The sequence below is a fragment of the Osmerus eperlanus genome, chromosome 20 (genome assembly GCF_963692335.1).
Source record: "Osmerus eperlanus chromosome 20, fOsmEpe2.1, whole genome shotgun sequence".
Taxonomy (NCBI): domain Eukaryota; kingdom Metazoa; phylum Chordata; class Actinopteri; order Osmeriformes; family Osmeridae; genus Osmerus; species Osmerus eperlanus.
In genome coordinates this window covers 10,467,139-10,484,213 of record NC_085037.1, presented here as the reverse complement: position 1 = coordinate 10,484,213, position 17,075 = coordinate 10,467,139, and the positions used below count along the sequence as shown (strand labels likewise).

The window sequence follows — 17,075 nt, the reverse complement described above, 5'->3', positions numbered from 1 at the left end:
TGTCACCTTCTTTTGCTAACAATAAAGATGAATCAGTGTGCACAAAGTCTCACCCGACCCTCAGACAGGTGATGAGGTGACGTGGTTTAAAACCTGCTGAGAGGAGATGGTCTTAATACCTTTGCCATCTCCTACCCCAGGACTAACTACAGTAAATGATCTACCGTAACAGGACTCCTGATCCACATGGTTGATTTGAGACGGCCCAACCAGAGGCTCCATCCCTGCCTAATGCCAGATGATTGTGTCTGTGTGGACTGGCCTGGGGGGAATCTCCTTCATCTCCCTGACATCTCTTAACCCTTCTTCCTTCCTGGTGACTCTGACCATGTCTGACATTGGTCTGCTGTCAGAGCCTGGATGTTATCTCTGAGTCTTCCCTGCTCTATGGCTTCCTCTCCTCCTCTCCCCTTCCTCTCTCCTCCTCTCCTCTCCCCTTCCTCTCCTCCTCTCCTCTCCCATTCCTCTCCTCCTCTCCCCTTCCTCTCCTCCTCTCCTCTCCATTCCTCTCCTCTCCTCCTCTCCTCTCCCCTTCCTCTCCTCTCCTCTCCCGTTCCTCTCCTCCTCTCCCCTTCCTCTCCTCTCCTCCTCTTCCTTTCCTCTCCTCCTCTCCTCTCCTCTCCCCTTCCTCTCCCCTTCCTCTCCTCCTCTCCCCCTTCCTCTCCTCCTCTCCCATTCCTCTCCTCCTCTCCTCTCCCATTCCTCTCCTCCTCTCCCGTTCCTCTCCTCCTCCCTCTCCCCTTCCTCTCCTCTCTTCCTCTCCTCCTCTCCTCCTCTCCTCCTCTTCTATCCTCTCTCCTCCTCTCCCCTTCCTCTCCTCCTCTCCCCTTCCTCTCCTCCTTTCCCCTTCCTCTCCTCCTCTCCTCTCCTCTCCTCTCTTCCTCTCCTCTCCCCTTCTCTCTCCTCCGTTCCCCGTCCTCTCAACTGATTATCTTACTGTGCTAGACAGGGAGAAAATAAATGGCTTCCCACCCTATCTCTGTCTGCCCTCTCTCTTCTCCCTCTCTCCATATCTGTCTTTCACGCTCTCTCTTTATCGCTCTCGTTCTGTCCTTCCTCTCTCTCCTCTCGTGTCCCCTACCATCTGTCATCTTGTGCAGTACGACTTGATTACATTTTGTGGTCATATCTTAAACAGCCACTGTATGGTTGTATTATATATGCTGTCAATGGTATCACTTTGTGGTAAGTAGTTGTCTACCTACAGCAAGGACCACAAATATTTCCAATGTTGAAAGTGAATCAAGTTCTCCGTTTTATGTCTCGTTCGTATCCCGGCTTATTCTCTTACGTAAGGCGTAAAGGTTGACAGGATCAAGCAAGGATCAAACCTTTTAAAGATATATTTTGGGCCTTTCATGGACAGAAATGGGTACAGAGAGACAATGTATGGGAGAGAGAGAGGAGAACACGTGTAGAAATGGGCCAAGCCAGAATCAAACCCCAGCCGCTGCTTTAGGGCCTCAGCCCGATCGGGACACGCACCACCCGCTGAGCCACTTTATTTTTGTATGAGGTAAAGTTGCCGCAACACGACGGTGGGTCACAATGACCCGAAGGTAGCACAAGGGTTAAGGCATCACAGAAAAGTCAGTGGAGTGTCTGTGTGTGTGTGTCTGTGTGTGTGTGAGTGTTTGGGAGTCTGTGAAGTGTTTTCATACTGTGAGATCTGGTGTCAAGTGTGGCCCGCTAGCACCAGCAGCTGCCACCTGCTTGAGCCATACCCTGAGAACTCTCACATGCACCGCCTTGGAAACAATGGTGTTTGTGTGTGTGGGGGTGTCCATGCACGGTGTTCTTCATGTTTGAGATCAACAACACCAGTTCACAAGAAACAGCAGTCCTGTTGATTATAATTTGTCTTTTGGTTGTAAACACGCGGTGCGTGTTTACAACCTGTATAATTATATATATATCCTGTATAATTTGTCTTTTGGTTGTAAACACGCACCGGGCTTCTCTCGGCTCAAAGTAATGAACGCTTGCGGAACCCAGGCAGCAAATATCTAGGTAGCCAGATGTATTAATTGATCATGTGTACAATGTGTGTGGGTGTAACCCTTTGTCTTTGTGTAACTGTGTGTATGTATCGTGTGTCTGTGTTGCAGTTTCCTGATGGTGTTCAGCTGCCTGGTGCTGTCTGTGTTCTCTACCATCCCCGACCACCATGAGGTAGCCAACGAAGGCCTCTTTATCCTGGTGAGGAGCGGATACACGCACGCACACACACACACACACAAACACGCACAGCTTGTACAGTACTGTTAAAGTGGCAGTGTAAGCGTGCAGCTAGAGGCTTCGGATGTTGTTGAGTATGCAGGAAGTTGTAGACATGATCCATCGATCTGAACTGTAATCTTATAATCACTGTGATGCTTGGGACGAGGTAATGGAGACATGCTTACACGCCTCATAGACAGACACACCACTCCCCTCACACATCTTAAACATATACGGTCACATATCTTAAACAGCCACTGTATGTTTGTATTTTGATATGCCGTCAATAGTATCACTGACATGGTAATAAGCGCATGCTAGCGGCTTCGGATGTATGCAGAGTATGCAGGAAGTTGTAGACATGATCCATTGATCTGAACAGTAATCTTACAATCACTATGGTGCTTGGGACGAGGTCATGGAGACATGCTTACACTCGCACACACACACACACATACACACCTCATAGACAGAAACACCACCCCCCTTACAGATAAAAACATACATACTGTACTCTCTCTACATATCTCTCAGGTCTGACTTTATCCTATAGCGATTTCTTGTTGATTCCTTTTACCATTTAGATATTTAGATCAATCTTCAGCCCATTAGTGAGCTGTAGTCACTGTCTGACAGGTCCACTTCAACTGGAACTGCAGACACAAACAGAACACACCAGGGAGGGTGGGGGGGAACCTACTCTCAGAGTAGATTCTTGACATTTTTGGGTGTAAAAAAATAAATAATCTGATCCATAAGATTTTACCTGATTCGGAACAGTGATGTTACAAATGACCTTGCTGAACTGATTTTGTGTGTGTTCTGAACTTCCTTTGTATGCGTGTGGGTTTTGTGTGTGTGCGTGTGGGTTTGGGTGTGCGCGCATGTGTATTTGTTTGTGTGTGTGAGGGGCATCCTGGCTGCAGGAGTTTGTGATGATCGTGGTGTTTGGGTTGGAGTACTTCGTCAGGGTGTGGGCCGCCGGCTGCTGCTCTCGCTATCGAGGCTGGAAGGGACGACTCCGCTTCGCTAGGAAGCCCTTCTGTGTCATAGGTACACCCTGTGTGTGTGTGTGTGAGTGTGTGAGAGAGAGACACATAGATAGAGACAGACAGGGGCAGAGACAGACAGAGAGAGAGAGAGACAGAGAGAGATAGACAGAGAGAGATAGACAGAGAGAGACAGAGAGAGAGAGACAGAGAGAGAGAGAGAGACAGAGACAGACAGTGAGAGACAGAGAGACAGAGACAGACAGACAGACAGACAGACAGACAGAGACAGACAGACAGACAGACAAAGAGAGACAGACAGAGACAGACATTGAGAGTGAGAGAGGGACGAGAGAGTTTTCTCAATGACTTACAGAGTTGTGTTTTAATGGGTACAGTATTGGCACATGAACTTTTTTAACCTCCTCCTCTATTTCACTCCCTCTCTCTCACTCTCTCACTCACCCATCCCTCTGTCCCCAGACTTAATTGTCTTTGTGGTGTCACTGGCGGTGATCGCCGCGGGGACGCAGGGTAACATCTTTGCCACGTCGGCGCTCCGCAGCATGCGCTTCCTGCAGATCCTGCGCATGGTGCGCATGGACCGCCGGGGGGGCACCTGGAAGCTGCTGGGCTCCGTGGTTTACGCACACAGCAAGGTAAAGCACACACACACATGCACGGTACGCACAACTACACACGCACATAATAGAGAAAAGGCTGAAAGAGTAAAGAGGTACTCACTCACTTTTTTTTCAGGAAGTGATCACACACCTGGCTGTCTCAAAGAATCCAGCGTTAGTTCTAAACTGCTGAGTGTTCTGATGAGCTGCTCTCAGAGCGACCTCACCCCCCTGCCCCCTCCTCCACGGACCCCCACCCCCCTGCCCCCTCCTCCACGGACCCCCTTAACGTGGCTATTAGATTGACCACTCTGCAAAACAGAAGTCAAATGTACAACATACACACACATGCATCACATCCATGCATGAACACACACACTTTCCAGGCAGCTTTAGGCTTAGTAAACTAAAGTATTGATGGATAAGACAGACCTCTGTTGGAGATGATGCTTGTGGTCAGCATATCATCCCACAGGCAAGACAGTATAATGATGCTGGCAATTAACATGGTGATGATACGAATGGTGAAGATAATGAGGTGGATGACGACGAGGATGATAACATTGTTCATGTGATGGTGATTGATGGTGACCCCCCCCCCCCCCCCCCCGCTTCTCTCTCTCCTCTCCCTCTCAGGAGCTGATCACAGCCTGGTACATTGGATTCCTGGTTCTAATCTTTGCCTCCTTCTTGGTGTACCTGGCAGAGAAGGATGACAACACGGAGTTTAACACCTATGCTGACTCCCTCTGGTGGGGGACTGTGAGTACTGCACAAAGAATTATTCGGACCAGACAAGACAACATTGCTAAATTACTTTCCTCAACTACTTTCCTGAATTCCTGAATCCTTCTTAGCCACACCTCCTTTTGTTTCTCTCTCTCTCTCTCTTTGTGTGTGTGTGTGTGTGTGTGTGTGTGTGTAGATCACGCTCACCACCATAGGCTACGGTGACAAGACTCCGCACACCTGGCAGGGTCGTCTCCTAGCAGCAGCCTTCGCTCTCGTGGGCGTGTCCTTTTTTGCCCTCCCAGCCGTGAGTCTCTCCCATAGGGCTACGTCACTGTCGATATCATTTCAGCCAATCACGTATTGGCCTCTTTCCCTGACCCCCTGACCTTTGACCTCCCCCCTAGGGAATCCTGGGGTCAGGCTTTGCTCTAAAGGTACAGGAGCAACACAGACAGAAGCACTTTGAGAAGAGAAGGACACCTGCTGCCAACCTGATACAGGTGAGGAGGTAGAGACACTGTGTGTGTGTGTGTGTGTGTGTGTGTGATACAGGTGAGGAGGTAGAGACACTGTGTGTGTGTGTGTGTGTGTGTGTGTGTGTGTGTGTGTGTGTGTGTGTGCGTGCGTGCAGCATATGTGTAATATGCCTCTCTTCCACCAAATTCTACTCTGTGATAGCTTAATGCCTTTTCCTAAAGATGCCTTTGAAACCACCTTCTGTGTGGGTGTGTGTGTGGGTGTGTGTGTGGGTGTGTGGATGTGTGTGTCCAGGCTGCGTGGCGTCTCTACTCCACAGACGCTCAGCACTCCTACCTGACAGCCACATGGTACTTCTATGACAGCATGCTTCCGTCCTTCAGGTAAGCCTTCCCCTCTCCGCCCCTTTCCCCTCTCCCCCTCCTCCTCTCCCCCTCCCCCTCTCCCCCTCCTCCTCTCCCCCCTCCCCCTCTCCGCCCCTTCCCCTCTCCCCCTCCTCCTCTCCCCCTCCCCCTCTCCCCCTCCCCCTCTCCCCCCTCTCCCCCTCCCCCTCTCCCCCTCCTCCTCTCCCCCTCCCCCTCTCCCCCTCCCCCTCTCCCCCTCTCCCCCTCCCCCTCTCCGCCCCTTCCCCTCTCCCCCTCCTCCTCTCCCCCTCCCCCTCTCCCCCTCCTCCTCTCCTCTCTCCCCCTCCCCCTCTCCCCCTCTCCCTCTCCGCCCCTTCCCCTCTCCCCCTCCTCCTCTCCCCCTCCCCCTCTCCGCCCCTTCCCCTCTCCCCCTCCTCCTCTCCCCCTCCTCCTCTCCCCCTCCTCCTCTCCCCCTCTCCCCCTCCTCCTCTCCCCCTCCCCCTCTCCCCCTCCCCCTCTCCGCCCCTTCCCCTCTCCCCCTCCTCCTCTCCCCCTCCTCCTCTCCCCTCCCCCTCTCCCCCTCCTCCTCTCCCCCTCCTCCAGCACAGCAGTCAAGCCAAAGTGAGGTCAAAGGATTTCGAGCCCATATAATTATGGGGGGTGGGTTGTGTGTGTGTGTGTGTGTGTGGGCGGGGGGAGTGTATATCGCTGATATGCCAAACCAAATCAGACGGATCCTTCTTACTCATCCATCTTGTTGTTAAGCTGGTCTGACCCATCGTTCCAACCTCTTCACCTGTTTATCTGATATGATTTTAATTGATTGTTTTGCTTCTGAACATTTTCTTATATTTTGTATTTACATATTAATTTGACTAATTTTGTTTGAAAGGAAGGGGGACTTGTATGTAGATTATGTATTAATACATAATGACTTATAATACAGCATGTTTGGAATCTTGGGGCAGTTCTTTGATTCCTGCTTGTTTTCAGATCCCCCTCCTTTTAAATGTTTGACCATTAATTTGACCTAAGTTTTTATGAGTTCTTCCTTTTATGTTTTTGTTTTGTTTTGTTTTGTTGTGCACGTGGGGTCAGAGAGCTGACGCTCTTGTTCAGTCACCTTCAGCGACAACGTAGCACCAAGAAGGTTCATCACCCCTCCCACCACACCCTGCTGTCAGGGCTGAGACCCTACAGCTCTCCCTACCTGGGGGACAGGTACGCACACACACACACACACACACACACACGTGCGTACACACGCTCACACATACAACTACATATACATGCTCACACACCCGCACACACACACACACACACACACACAGGATACATTAGATGTCCGTGGAGTAGGAAGCGACTGTTCCAGGGTCAGTATTTCCTGTGAGGATGTGTTGCTGTGTATCTAACCTACTGTTTTTAACGCTGGTCTGAACCCTGCTGTGGTGTGCCAGCCTGCTTCCTGCATATCATTCACCCTGGCGCCCATCTTCTCTAGTCATCCTCTCATTCTCTTTATTTTCTCTCCTTTCGTTCTTGTCCTGCCATGCCATCCTTCCATCTCCATGTATTCTCAGGAAGACAGAAGCTCCATGCAGGTTCGTTCGAATACTTTCTCTTATCTGGCTCTTGCCTGATGGCTATTACAAATGTTGCTATGTTACGGTGAGGCCGCACGGTAGTGAATGGTACTCCACCAGCTTGATTGGATTGATCAATTCAGCATAGTTCACCCCCAGTGAAAGAATATGACGTGTACCTTTTCTACGCTTGTTCAACCTGGCAAACAGGTTCAGGTGATGAGTTGTTTTCCCCGGACACTTAAGGGAGTCCCAGCTCAGCCCTTCCAGTGCCGGCTGTGCCGACGTGAGAAGGGACCCGTGTGGTCGTACATCGGCTGTACCAAAACACCTCTGATGCATGTTCACTCTGCCTACCGCCCTCCACTCAACACGCCACTCACATCCTCTCTCACCACCAGTCTCAAATGGTCCAGAAACAACCTCCTCTCTGGGTCACGTTTCCTCAAGGTTGGAGATGATGTCGATAGTGGGAATTGAACCGTGCGTAACGGACCGCGCGGGGGGGGGGGGGGGGTTACTTTGGACGACTGAGACGAGGCAGTGGGCCTCCGCTGCTCCCATCCCCTCCTCCTCACTCCTCCCTCACTTTGAAATGCTCACTGCTACGGACGCACTGCTCCTCCTCCCCCTCCTCTCCCTCCTCCCTCCTCCACACGGCCACCCCTCACCCCTCTCTTCCTCTGCCTTGTGTGTCTCTCCAGTCAGCTCGTCAATAAAAAGCGGGGTCTCTTCCGGATTCACGCTGGTCACAAGCAGAGGTATCCCTGGCAACTGGCCTGTGCACGGCGCACGTGAGGGCACGCTAGAGCACCAGCGACTCCTACCCCCCCCCCCCCCTTCCATCTCTCTTTCTCTCACACACAGTACTCACCCCCTCCCCTTGCCTGTGATCTGAGGGGTTGTGGCGCAGGGCAGCGTGTGCGTCGTCCCGGGAGGGTCACCGAGGAGGACTCGGCCCTCAGCGGGATTTGACTCTGTGAACAGTCTAGAAAATCAGGCATTCGAGCATTTTGTGTCTTTTTTTTCTGACCTGTTCTGTACATTGTGAATGCTGCGATTGAGAGAGTTTAGGACGCGCACTCTGCTCTGCTCCATGAACGCCTGAGGGACCCCGTGGTTGTTTGAGAGAATGACGGAGAGTTCTGCTTTAGAAGACAGACCGGTTTCGAACCGTCGGGAAACCAGAGCTGATTTCTTCTGCTTGATTTCCAGCAAGGAAAATGTGTAAACCATGGACAGGGAGCATGTACTGGAGCTTAGTTTACTTCATGGTTTATTCAACGTCTGAGTTGGGAATCTCTTTCTCGTTTGGCCGTTTCGTTCAGGGAGAGGGATCCTTTTTGCTCGAGCATTTGTGATGATTGCATGGCCAAATGCTTGATTCGAACGTCAAACATGCCTCTCCGTTTGCTTGTAAGGTGTTGGTTTGAGATACCAGCTTAACAATGGAGCAGGAACATGGGTGCTGTTTGAGCTTTCACAACCCTGCCTGAAACCCTGCCCACCTAAGCACAAACATTGTTTTACATTTACATTTAGTCATTTAGCAGACGCTCTTATCCAGAGCGACTTACAGTAAGTACAGGGACATTCCCCCCGAGGCAAGTAGGGTGAAGTGTCTTGCCCAAGGACACAGCGTCAGTTGGCATGACCGGGAATCGAACTGGCAACCTTTGGATTACTAGCCCGACTCCCTCACCGCTCAGCCACCTGACTCCCTGTTGTTTTCCCCCTAATAGGTTTTGTGTTGTTCAGTTGGTGAAATACTTTGGGTCAGAGTCCTTTTTGCTCTGTGTGCCGTGCCTGTGTTTGACTTAGCATGCCAGTCATTTCCTTTCCTCTCTCCAATAGCATGCCAAGGTAAACCTCACTTCCTCCCTGTTTCGCATCAAGTCTACCAGAGCATTTTAGTATGGACATATGAAATGCTATTTTCCACTAATACCTCTGATGGCTATTTAAATATTAATTTAAATGGCTGGCCAACCAGCACACACACACACACAAATACACACACACCAGCAAACATGCAGCACATGCGACACCCACACACACACACACAGAAAAACAGCGAGCAAACATGTCTAAAATCGTTCCGTCATGCATGGTACTGGAGTTTCCTTGTCGATGCACGATCGCGTGTAACCTGACATGTAAAGTGTTCTCAAAGATTCTGCTCCACTCAAGAAGGATGTGGCTGTTCTGTAGAGTTAAATGTGTCAGCCTGAATGAAGCACCAGCTCATAACCAGGTAGCTTACCCAGAACGCTCGCTCTGCAGAACGGCCTGGGTAACAGGGCTTAGGGAGAGGTGAGGAGAGCATTCCTCATGTCCTGGGAAAACCCCCTCGGGGTGTGGCTGACACACGAGGACCTCCCAGATGTGAGCGATGCACTGTGGTCCCCTCAACCTGGACACGTGGGGGCTGTCTGTCCATCTTCCCCGTGTCCTCTAACCACCTGGACGTCCGCCTCTGTCTTGCTGTCTGCTTGTCCGGCTGTTTCTCAGGACCTAGTCTGTCTTTGTGTTTGCTAGACTGCCAATCCTCTGACTCATCTCAATTGATTATGGTTGTGGCCTGGATATGGTCAATGAAAAAAAAAAAACAGTCTTTGTGGCTCTCCACAGTGGCGAGGCCCAGTAGGTCAATGCTCCTGTCTGTGTTTCACATCAGCGGTAAGATAGGATTCCGAGACCGGATGCGGATGAACAACTCCCGGTCGTCTCAGGCGATGCGTACCAAGGCGTCCCCGCTGCCCCCCGCGTCCAGCGTCCGCTGCTCTCCCAGCTCGGAGAACCTTCCACCAGCCACCAGCCCCGGGAAGGTGCAGAAGAGCTGGAGCTTCAACGACCGCACTCGTTTCCGGACGTCCCTCCGGCTCAAACCCCGCCCCCCTGTAGATGGTGGGTCCTGTGACGCACGCATGCGAAAACTGGTCATCTGACTGAGTGTTAGAATCTTGTTTTTTAGATTTGAAATCCAGTTGGACTTGTTTGGATAGTGACTTCATCTAGTGACTTAATTTAAATACGACACCACTTGATAAGGTTTCTTATAGTGAAGTTTTTACTGCACTAGCAGCCAAATTGAAATGTTTAAAGGCATTTTTGCAGTACACATACACACACACAGTGCTCAGTGTGGCTAATCGTTCTTCTTCTACAGTGGAAGGTGTTGGAGAGGACAGCATGGAGGACAAGCCCTACTGTGATGTGTCCATGGATGAGGTGATCCCAGCAGTGAAGACTCTGATCAGGGCAGTCAGGTGAGTCGCTGTGGTTCAGCTCATGTTTGGCTGGAGGTACGACCTGTCCTGATCGCAATGCGTCAGGGTAATGTGATCCTGTTATTATATTGAAGACGCATCTTTGGCATTTTCACGCCTTTGGAGAGAGACAATTCAAGGCAGTCAGAAAGGCAGGGAGAGAGAGAGAGGAAGACAGGCAAAAGGCCCAGGCTGGATTTGAACCCGCGCCACTGGGGTTCCCCGTGATCCACATTATTGAAGTGATCTGGGTCACCTGTCTTCACAAAGGTCTTGCTCATTAGCGCACTTATTGCCAACTGTGTCTACTTCCTGTCCTGAGTGCACTCAGGAAGTTATAGGAGCAGCACTGCTGAGCTCTGGCGTGTGCAGTTTCAGCTGACTGAGGGAAATGTCCACTGAGGAGAGGTAACTGAGCCCTGCTGAAGGCTGCAGGTACAACGTTATGTCACCCCTTGGTGGTGTTAATACGGATAGACTCCTATTGGTCAATACTGTCATGACTCCTATTGGTCAATACTGTCATGCTAGAAAAAAGAAGGGAAGAAAGGGGAAGAGTACATAGACACAGGATATTTTAGTTAATGTTACTATTAATGTTATTGACGACGGTAAGTGGAGATCTACTGTAAGTTACATGTTTCTTTTTGTTGTGAAACTGGTATCCATCGTAAATGAATACTATTGCAGACGTAACGTGACCTCAATTGAAAAAAAAGAACATGGTTGTAGGGAGGGAAGGAAATGCAGAGATGGCAAACCTGCATGTGGTAACTAGCAGCTTGATGTGTCGCAGGCCAGAAACACAACCTCTGGAGGCTTCGCTATATGCTAAACTGTTCAACTAGTCCATAGTGTTATTGGCCTCCCACATCTCTCAATCTCTCTCACTCTCTCACACACACCCTCACACACACACACACACACACACTGGGGCTGAGTTTTCACTGAGGAGGGCAGAAAAACACAATTGCCAGGAAACATCTGGTGAGAATGCAAGTAGGTCTCTGGAGGCATGGTGGCAGTGGATTACATGAAATCACTTCCTGGTCTCCAGGGTCGGCCATACTGACGCACAGCATTTTCCATGTCGTGTGAGACCTGTGTGTTCCGGTGTGTTCCGGTGTAAGGGCTGTGAAGTGAATGTATAATGTGTGATTCTATTTTGGTGCGTATTGGCTCTGCCACGCGCAGCAAGCAAAAAACTATTTTCCTTGCTGTTCTAGTGCTTCTCGTGGTGTTTATCCGGCTGGTAACAGAGCAGGTCTGCCCCACTGCCTTTTGCTCTTTCTTTGCATGCAATACAGTAATAAAATATTTTTTTTATTGTTTATTTAATATTTTTTCTGTCATTCTGTCATTCTGTCATGTATTGATACATTATCATCAGGGAAATATGGGGTTGTACGGATGCACTAGTATCGCTACAGTTGACTCAGCAGACTGTTTTTCAGTGCAGGTGCAGCAGATGGGCAAGGGGCATTCCTCCACAGCAGGACAGACGTGAGACCCCCTCACACACACACATACTCACACACACACATACACACGCACAGGTGCATCATCAGGTCATAGCAACACTGTTTCCGTAGCTACGTTGACTGGCCCCCACACACTGATGAATGCCCCTGAAGCGCTGGTAGATTTTTCTAGCAGCCTTAGTGCTGATTCTTCATTTTATAGAGACACACACAGTTCATCAATGCCTGGCTACCTGCCTGATACGTAGGGGATACGTACTGTGGGAGGGTGGAAGGATGGTTAGAGTGAGAGAGACGAAAGCCACACCATACCTGGTTGACTACTGTACAGTACAGCTTCCTGAACTAAGCCAGGGTTGCAATATTATTTTTTTTTCAGAGTTGAGAACTTTGTATTTACTGAATGTGGCAGGAAATCGCCTGTCCTTTTATCTTGAATTCTTACAGTCAGCTTCACAATTTGAATTCATTTGTGTTTCCTGTTTTTTCTGAATTAAGAATTGTTTCCTGGATGGATGGATGGACGATGTCCTCTGAGTCGTGCAGGCTGCACTCCTGTCTCTCTCCTCTTTTCCTGGCGCTTTGGTGCGTCATGTGACTGCTGAAAAGCGTGTCGTTGAAATTCATATTTTCATTTTCAGGTCATTTTGTCAAGGTATTCAGTCCCGTGGAGAGGGTCACAAGGTTCCACAGCACACTATAGGGTAGGACATCAGAAATCAGTTGGCTCTCGTGTTACACCAAAAAGCGTCCCCCCCTTCGTTCTCCCCTCTGTAGGACTACACTCTGTTTTTAGAAGTCGTACAGATGTACAACTGTATGAGACCTTGGTGGGAAATTGTGCTGACTTGGCAAAGATTATTTCTAGCCATCCCAAAGTTTTGTGGGTACAGATGACATACCTCCGAGTGCTTCCCCCCCTCTCTCCTCCTAATCCCCGGAGATCGTAGATAAAGATTTACTGTGAAAGCGATGCTTCTCTGAGCTAGATTCAGGGGGCATTCCAGGGGCCACAACATTGCCACAGACTCAGCACTTTGAAGAAAGCCTTCGAGGATCAAAATAAAGTATTTTTCCCCCTTTCCCGCCATTCTTTGTGCCAAATCTTTCTTTTACCCACACCCGAGACCCACCTTGGCAAAAAAAAAAGAAAAAGGAAATCTGCATCTACCTGCAAAACGAAAAAATACACCTTGCAAAAACACCTCAAAACTCTGGGAGTCATCAGGAAACGGCACACCGTGCGTAGAGGAGCGGTTCGCTGACGGTGGCTGCCGCACCAGCTGTGGACCTGCCCTACACTCCTCTCACTTCTCTCCCTTTATCCTCCTCCTTCCGTCCTTCAGAGTCGGCCCCGTGGGCTCTGAACAGCCACGCCACACGTGACACGCTGCTCCGGGCTCCACGACACGGCAGCATTCCTCACTGCTCAGACCCTTCAAAGGGTCAGGTGTCCCTAACCTGGTTTAGCTTTGGGTGTGTGTGTGTGTGTGTGTGTGCACATGTCCACATGTACAAAACAAGCAAAGTATTTTACCCTGTGTATATTTGTGCTATACAGTACAAAAGTACAATATCTGGGAAATGTCTAGTATTTCTAACGTGTGTGTTTGTGTTTGTGTGTGAGCGTTCATTCATGTGTGTGGACTCTGATGGGTACAGATGGCCTGGACTCCCCTTTCCCGTCCATGCAGATCTGTTCTTCTGGTCAAGGAGAGGAGCAGATTTAAAGCAAGCTTAGGCCGTCTGTGTGCGAGAGATAGGCTTTCCTCATAAAGCATACTCCCCCCCCCCCCCCCCCACACACCTCTTGCCCCCCCCCCCCCCCCCTTCCGCTTCGGCTCGGTGTGATCCATCACGCGGGGAGATGACAGCATGAGTGAGTCTGTTTTGCCACGCTAACATTTGGTGTTTCCTGCCTTCTGCCAAGCCAGCACCTCCATGCGTGGTGATAAGGGGAATGAGCAGCATGGTGATAAGGGGAATGAGCAGCATGGTGATAAGGGGAATGAGCAGGGGGGGACACACACACACACACACACACACACTCAGCCAGCCCCTCGTGCCTGCCCTGCTCTTGTTTGCCCTGCTCACTGTGGTCTCACACAATGAGTATGTAACCTCCATATTGTATCTGTCATCTGAGTCACTGAATAACATCAGATGAATGTGTGGCCCGTTCTCCGCGTGAAGGAGATGGCGTCGATGTTATTGTTCTGCTCGGCCGTGCTCGGTCCACCCTCCTCTGCTCCTGTCCCCCAAGGCCAGCTCACTGCTGGGTGGCTGTGATTAGCTGTGTGTGCCAGGAAGGCCGGTGGCTGTCTCAAGATAGGACTGAGACAGCGCCTTTTCACCAAGCTTGGGAGCTCCTAAAAAAGTGTGTGTATGTGAATGTGTTTGGGTGTGTGAATGTGTGTGTGTGTGTGGAGGTGTTTGTTTATATGGTGCTCTAATTGCTGAACAAGCTCTTTGCTCCACAGAGCCTGGCTGTTGTGATAAGTGCTAGCTGTCCCACTCAGACAAAGTCACGTTGGACGTAGGACAGTAACCCTATCCCCGGTAATGGTGGAAGTGAAATGCCACAGCACAGGGGAATTCCCCTGGTCCTCTCTGTTGACTTCCTTTATGAGGCTGTTGGTGAATGATAAGGTCACGCTGACTGCAATTAATCTTGTTACTCTTATGAAGCTCTCTGTCGTTTCATGGTTGTGTGCTTCTGCGTTTTATGGAAATGTTTACGTCCATAGTTTGACTTGCGTACGCAGGACCCAGAACGACCGTTACCATGGATCTAATACTCTGTCTCTCTCTCTCTCTCTCTGTATCTCTCTCTCTCTCTCTCTCTCTCTCTCTCTCTCTCTGTCTCTCTCTCTCTCTGTATGTGTGTTTGTGTGCGTAGGATCCTGAAGTTCCTGGTGGCTAAAAGAAAGTTTAAGGAGACACTGCGCCCGTATGACGTGAAGGATGTGATTGAGCAGTATTCTGCAGGACACCTGGACATGCTGGGCAGAATCAAGAGCCTGCAAACGAGGCATGAGCTACACACACACGCTCACACACACACGGACACACGTACGCACACCTACACGCACACACACACCTACACTCACACACACCCACATCACCCACACAGCATCCTGTGTTCACAGTGTGTGTTTCCCAGGGTGGACCAGATCGTGGGTCGTGGGGCCAACCAGTCTGATAAGAAGGTACGCAGTGATAAAGGAGAGAAGACTCCTCCAGAACTGGACCCACTTGATGAGCTGAGCATGATGGGACGTGTCATCAAAGTGGAGAAACAGGTACAAACTGGTTCTGGTTGGCTGCGAGCTGAACGCTGACCTGAATGCTTTCGTATTTACATTTACATTTAGTCATTTAACAGACGCTCTTATCCAGAGCGACTTACAGTAAGTACAGGGACATTCCCCCGAGGCAAGTAGGGTGAAGTGCCTTGCCCAAGGACACAGCGTCATGTGCACGCCCGGGATTTGAACCGGCAACCTTCTGATTACTAGCCCGATTCCCTAACCGCTCAGCCACCTGACTCATTATTCCTTACTTCGTATTAGGAAACAGCCCTCCCCCACCAAAAACCATCTGTACTGTGTGTGTGTCATCTCTTCACAGGTGCAGTCTATAGAGAACAAGATCGACCTCCTCCTCAACTTCTACTCCCAGTGCCTGAAGAAAGGCTCGTCTCACTTCACCATATCCTCCCTGCTGGAGCCCGACATCACGTCAGACTACCACAGCCCCACGGAACAGCGGGAGCTCTTCCCGTCCGTCACCACTCTCAACATCTCCCACTCCGGGAGCAGCACCTTGGAATGACAGGGAGAGGCCCGGAGAGGAACGCTGGAACACACACACACACACACACCCACACATACACACACACACCGTCAGGCCCTTAACGCATACTTTAATCCCCCCACCCGCCCATCACGACGACGCTCCGGGCCTCTGCAAACAAGGAGCGTTGCCGAGATGACACGAGCCGTCCCGACTGAAGCATGAAATCCAAATCTAGAATATTACTAAAAGTCACTATACTGACTAGAATCCCTTAAGGGACCCTTTTAGAATCCGCAATGGATTAGAATGCTCGAATAGTCACTTCAAAAATGTCCCATTTTGCTTCTCGGTTCACTTCTTTCAATATCTCTTTTTTCTTCATCCACCTGACCAACCATTTTTCCTTGTTTTCCCTTCACACTGTCTTCCATCGCTTATTCAAGGCCCTTACCCAAAGCCTGACCTCTCCTCTCAAGCGAATGTTTCCATCTGAGCTCATTATGCATCCTTCAGTGAACCTACTGCCCACAGCCACCGGAGGGCGCCACATGAGCAGTGTCTCCTTCATTCACAGTCCCTTAAGGGGAGAAAACAAAAACACCATCTCTTATATTTCAAATCTGCAACTGTAGATTTCTGTGACTTTGAGAAGGAAAAAAACTATGGTTTTGTACATTTTCAACAAAGATTTTTTTTTTCTTGTCCTTGTTTAGTTTATTTGTGTAGTTTCCTAGTCAGTAGACTTCCAAAACAGCTACTGGAGTCTACTGTAACTGCTCCAACGATCAAACTGTTTTGTGTTTAACTTTGATTTGGACAAACCGTATTGGTACTCTATATCAGGCACTGGTCTGATATTGTCACACCTCTCACAACGTATGATGAATGTACTGTAGATGGCCGATGCTCGGTTCACCATTTCGTCCCCAGACCAACCAGTCAATCACCACAGGGCTTCCACCACAAGATGGAGGACCGCATACTTGACAGACGAAGAACCAACAGCCATGTTACACCGAGCATCCTGCCATCTGCACCCCCCTGACCTGCTTGGTCTGTGCCCTGCATGGTACTGCTGGACGAGACGACCCCTGCGTGTTCAGGGGGTCTTCCAGGCAAGGACCTTTCTGGGTTAGAACTTCAAAACATCTTAAAATGTGGGATCAGACTGTTGAAGATGAGAGAATGTTGTCTTGCTCTGAGCTTGTTGTTTGTTGTGAATGTGGCTCCGTTCAGCCGTGGTGTTTGGAACGCTTCTGTGAGTTTGCTGCTCCCCCTCCATGTCCATCACCATCAAGCCCACTTTGCAAAAATAATTCGAGATCTCCTCTCTGTCAGCCGTAACCGACATTCTAGTGCGTGGCTATCAGAGAGATGAAGCCTTTCATCTCCATCGTTTGGGTCCTTCTTGGTCATGAGGGAGACCCATGATGGAGTTAATTTCCATCGACAGAGTTGGAAGCACTGCGAGGCACTAGGAGAGCCTTGGGAGAACCTTGGGAGAACCTTGGGAGAACCTTGGGAGAACCTTGGGAGAACCTTTCTGTTTCCTAACGTTC

At 50.0% G+C, this 17,075-nt stretch overlaps 1 protein-coding gene across 4 annotated transcripts in view; it reads left to right on the top strand.

Annotated features, from left to right (window-relative positions):
* The window catches only part of LOC134040975 (potassium voltage-gated channel subfamily KQT member 4), a 32,758-nt gene extending 15,739 nt beyond the window's left edge, over positions 1-17,019 (top strand). For 2 of the 4 annotated variants that reach the window (XM_062487184.1, XM_062487183.1), the window contains 13 exons: positions 2,109-2,199; positions 3,147-3,273; positions 3,693-3,868; positions 4,469-4,594; positions 4,758-4,868; positions 4,969-5,064; positions 5,336-5,424; positions 6,484-6,606; positions 6,966-6,986; positions 9,646-9,875; positions 10,138-10,237; positions 14,618-15,020; positions 15,349-17,019. In XM_062487184.1, coding sequence (XP_062343168.1) covers positions 2,109-2,199; positions 3,147-3,273; positions 3,693-3,868; positions 4,469-4,594; positions 4,758-4,868; positions 4,969-5,064; positions 5,336-5,424; positions 6,484-6,606; positions 6,966-6,986; positions 9,646-9,875; positions 10,138-10,237; positions 14,618-15,020; positions 15,349-15,552 — 1,897 coding nt within the window. In that variant the 3' untranslated portion in view covers positions 15,553-17,019. The remainder of the gene's footprint in view (positions 1-2,108; positions 2,200-3,146; positions 3,274-3,692; positions 3,869-4,468; positions 4,595-4,757; positions 4,869-4,968; positions 5,065-5,335; positions 5,425-6,483; positions 6,607-6,965; positions 6,987-9,645; positions 9,876-10,137; positions 10,238-14,617; positions 15,021-15,348) is intronic. The other 2 variants (XM_062487186.1, XM_062487185.1) reach the window with 2 other exon arrangements.
* The last annotated feature ends 56 nt before the right edge of the window (positions 17,020-17,075 follow it).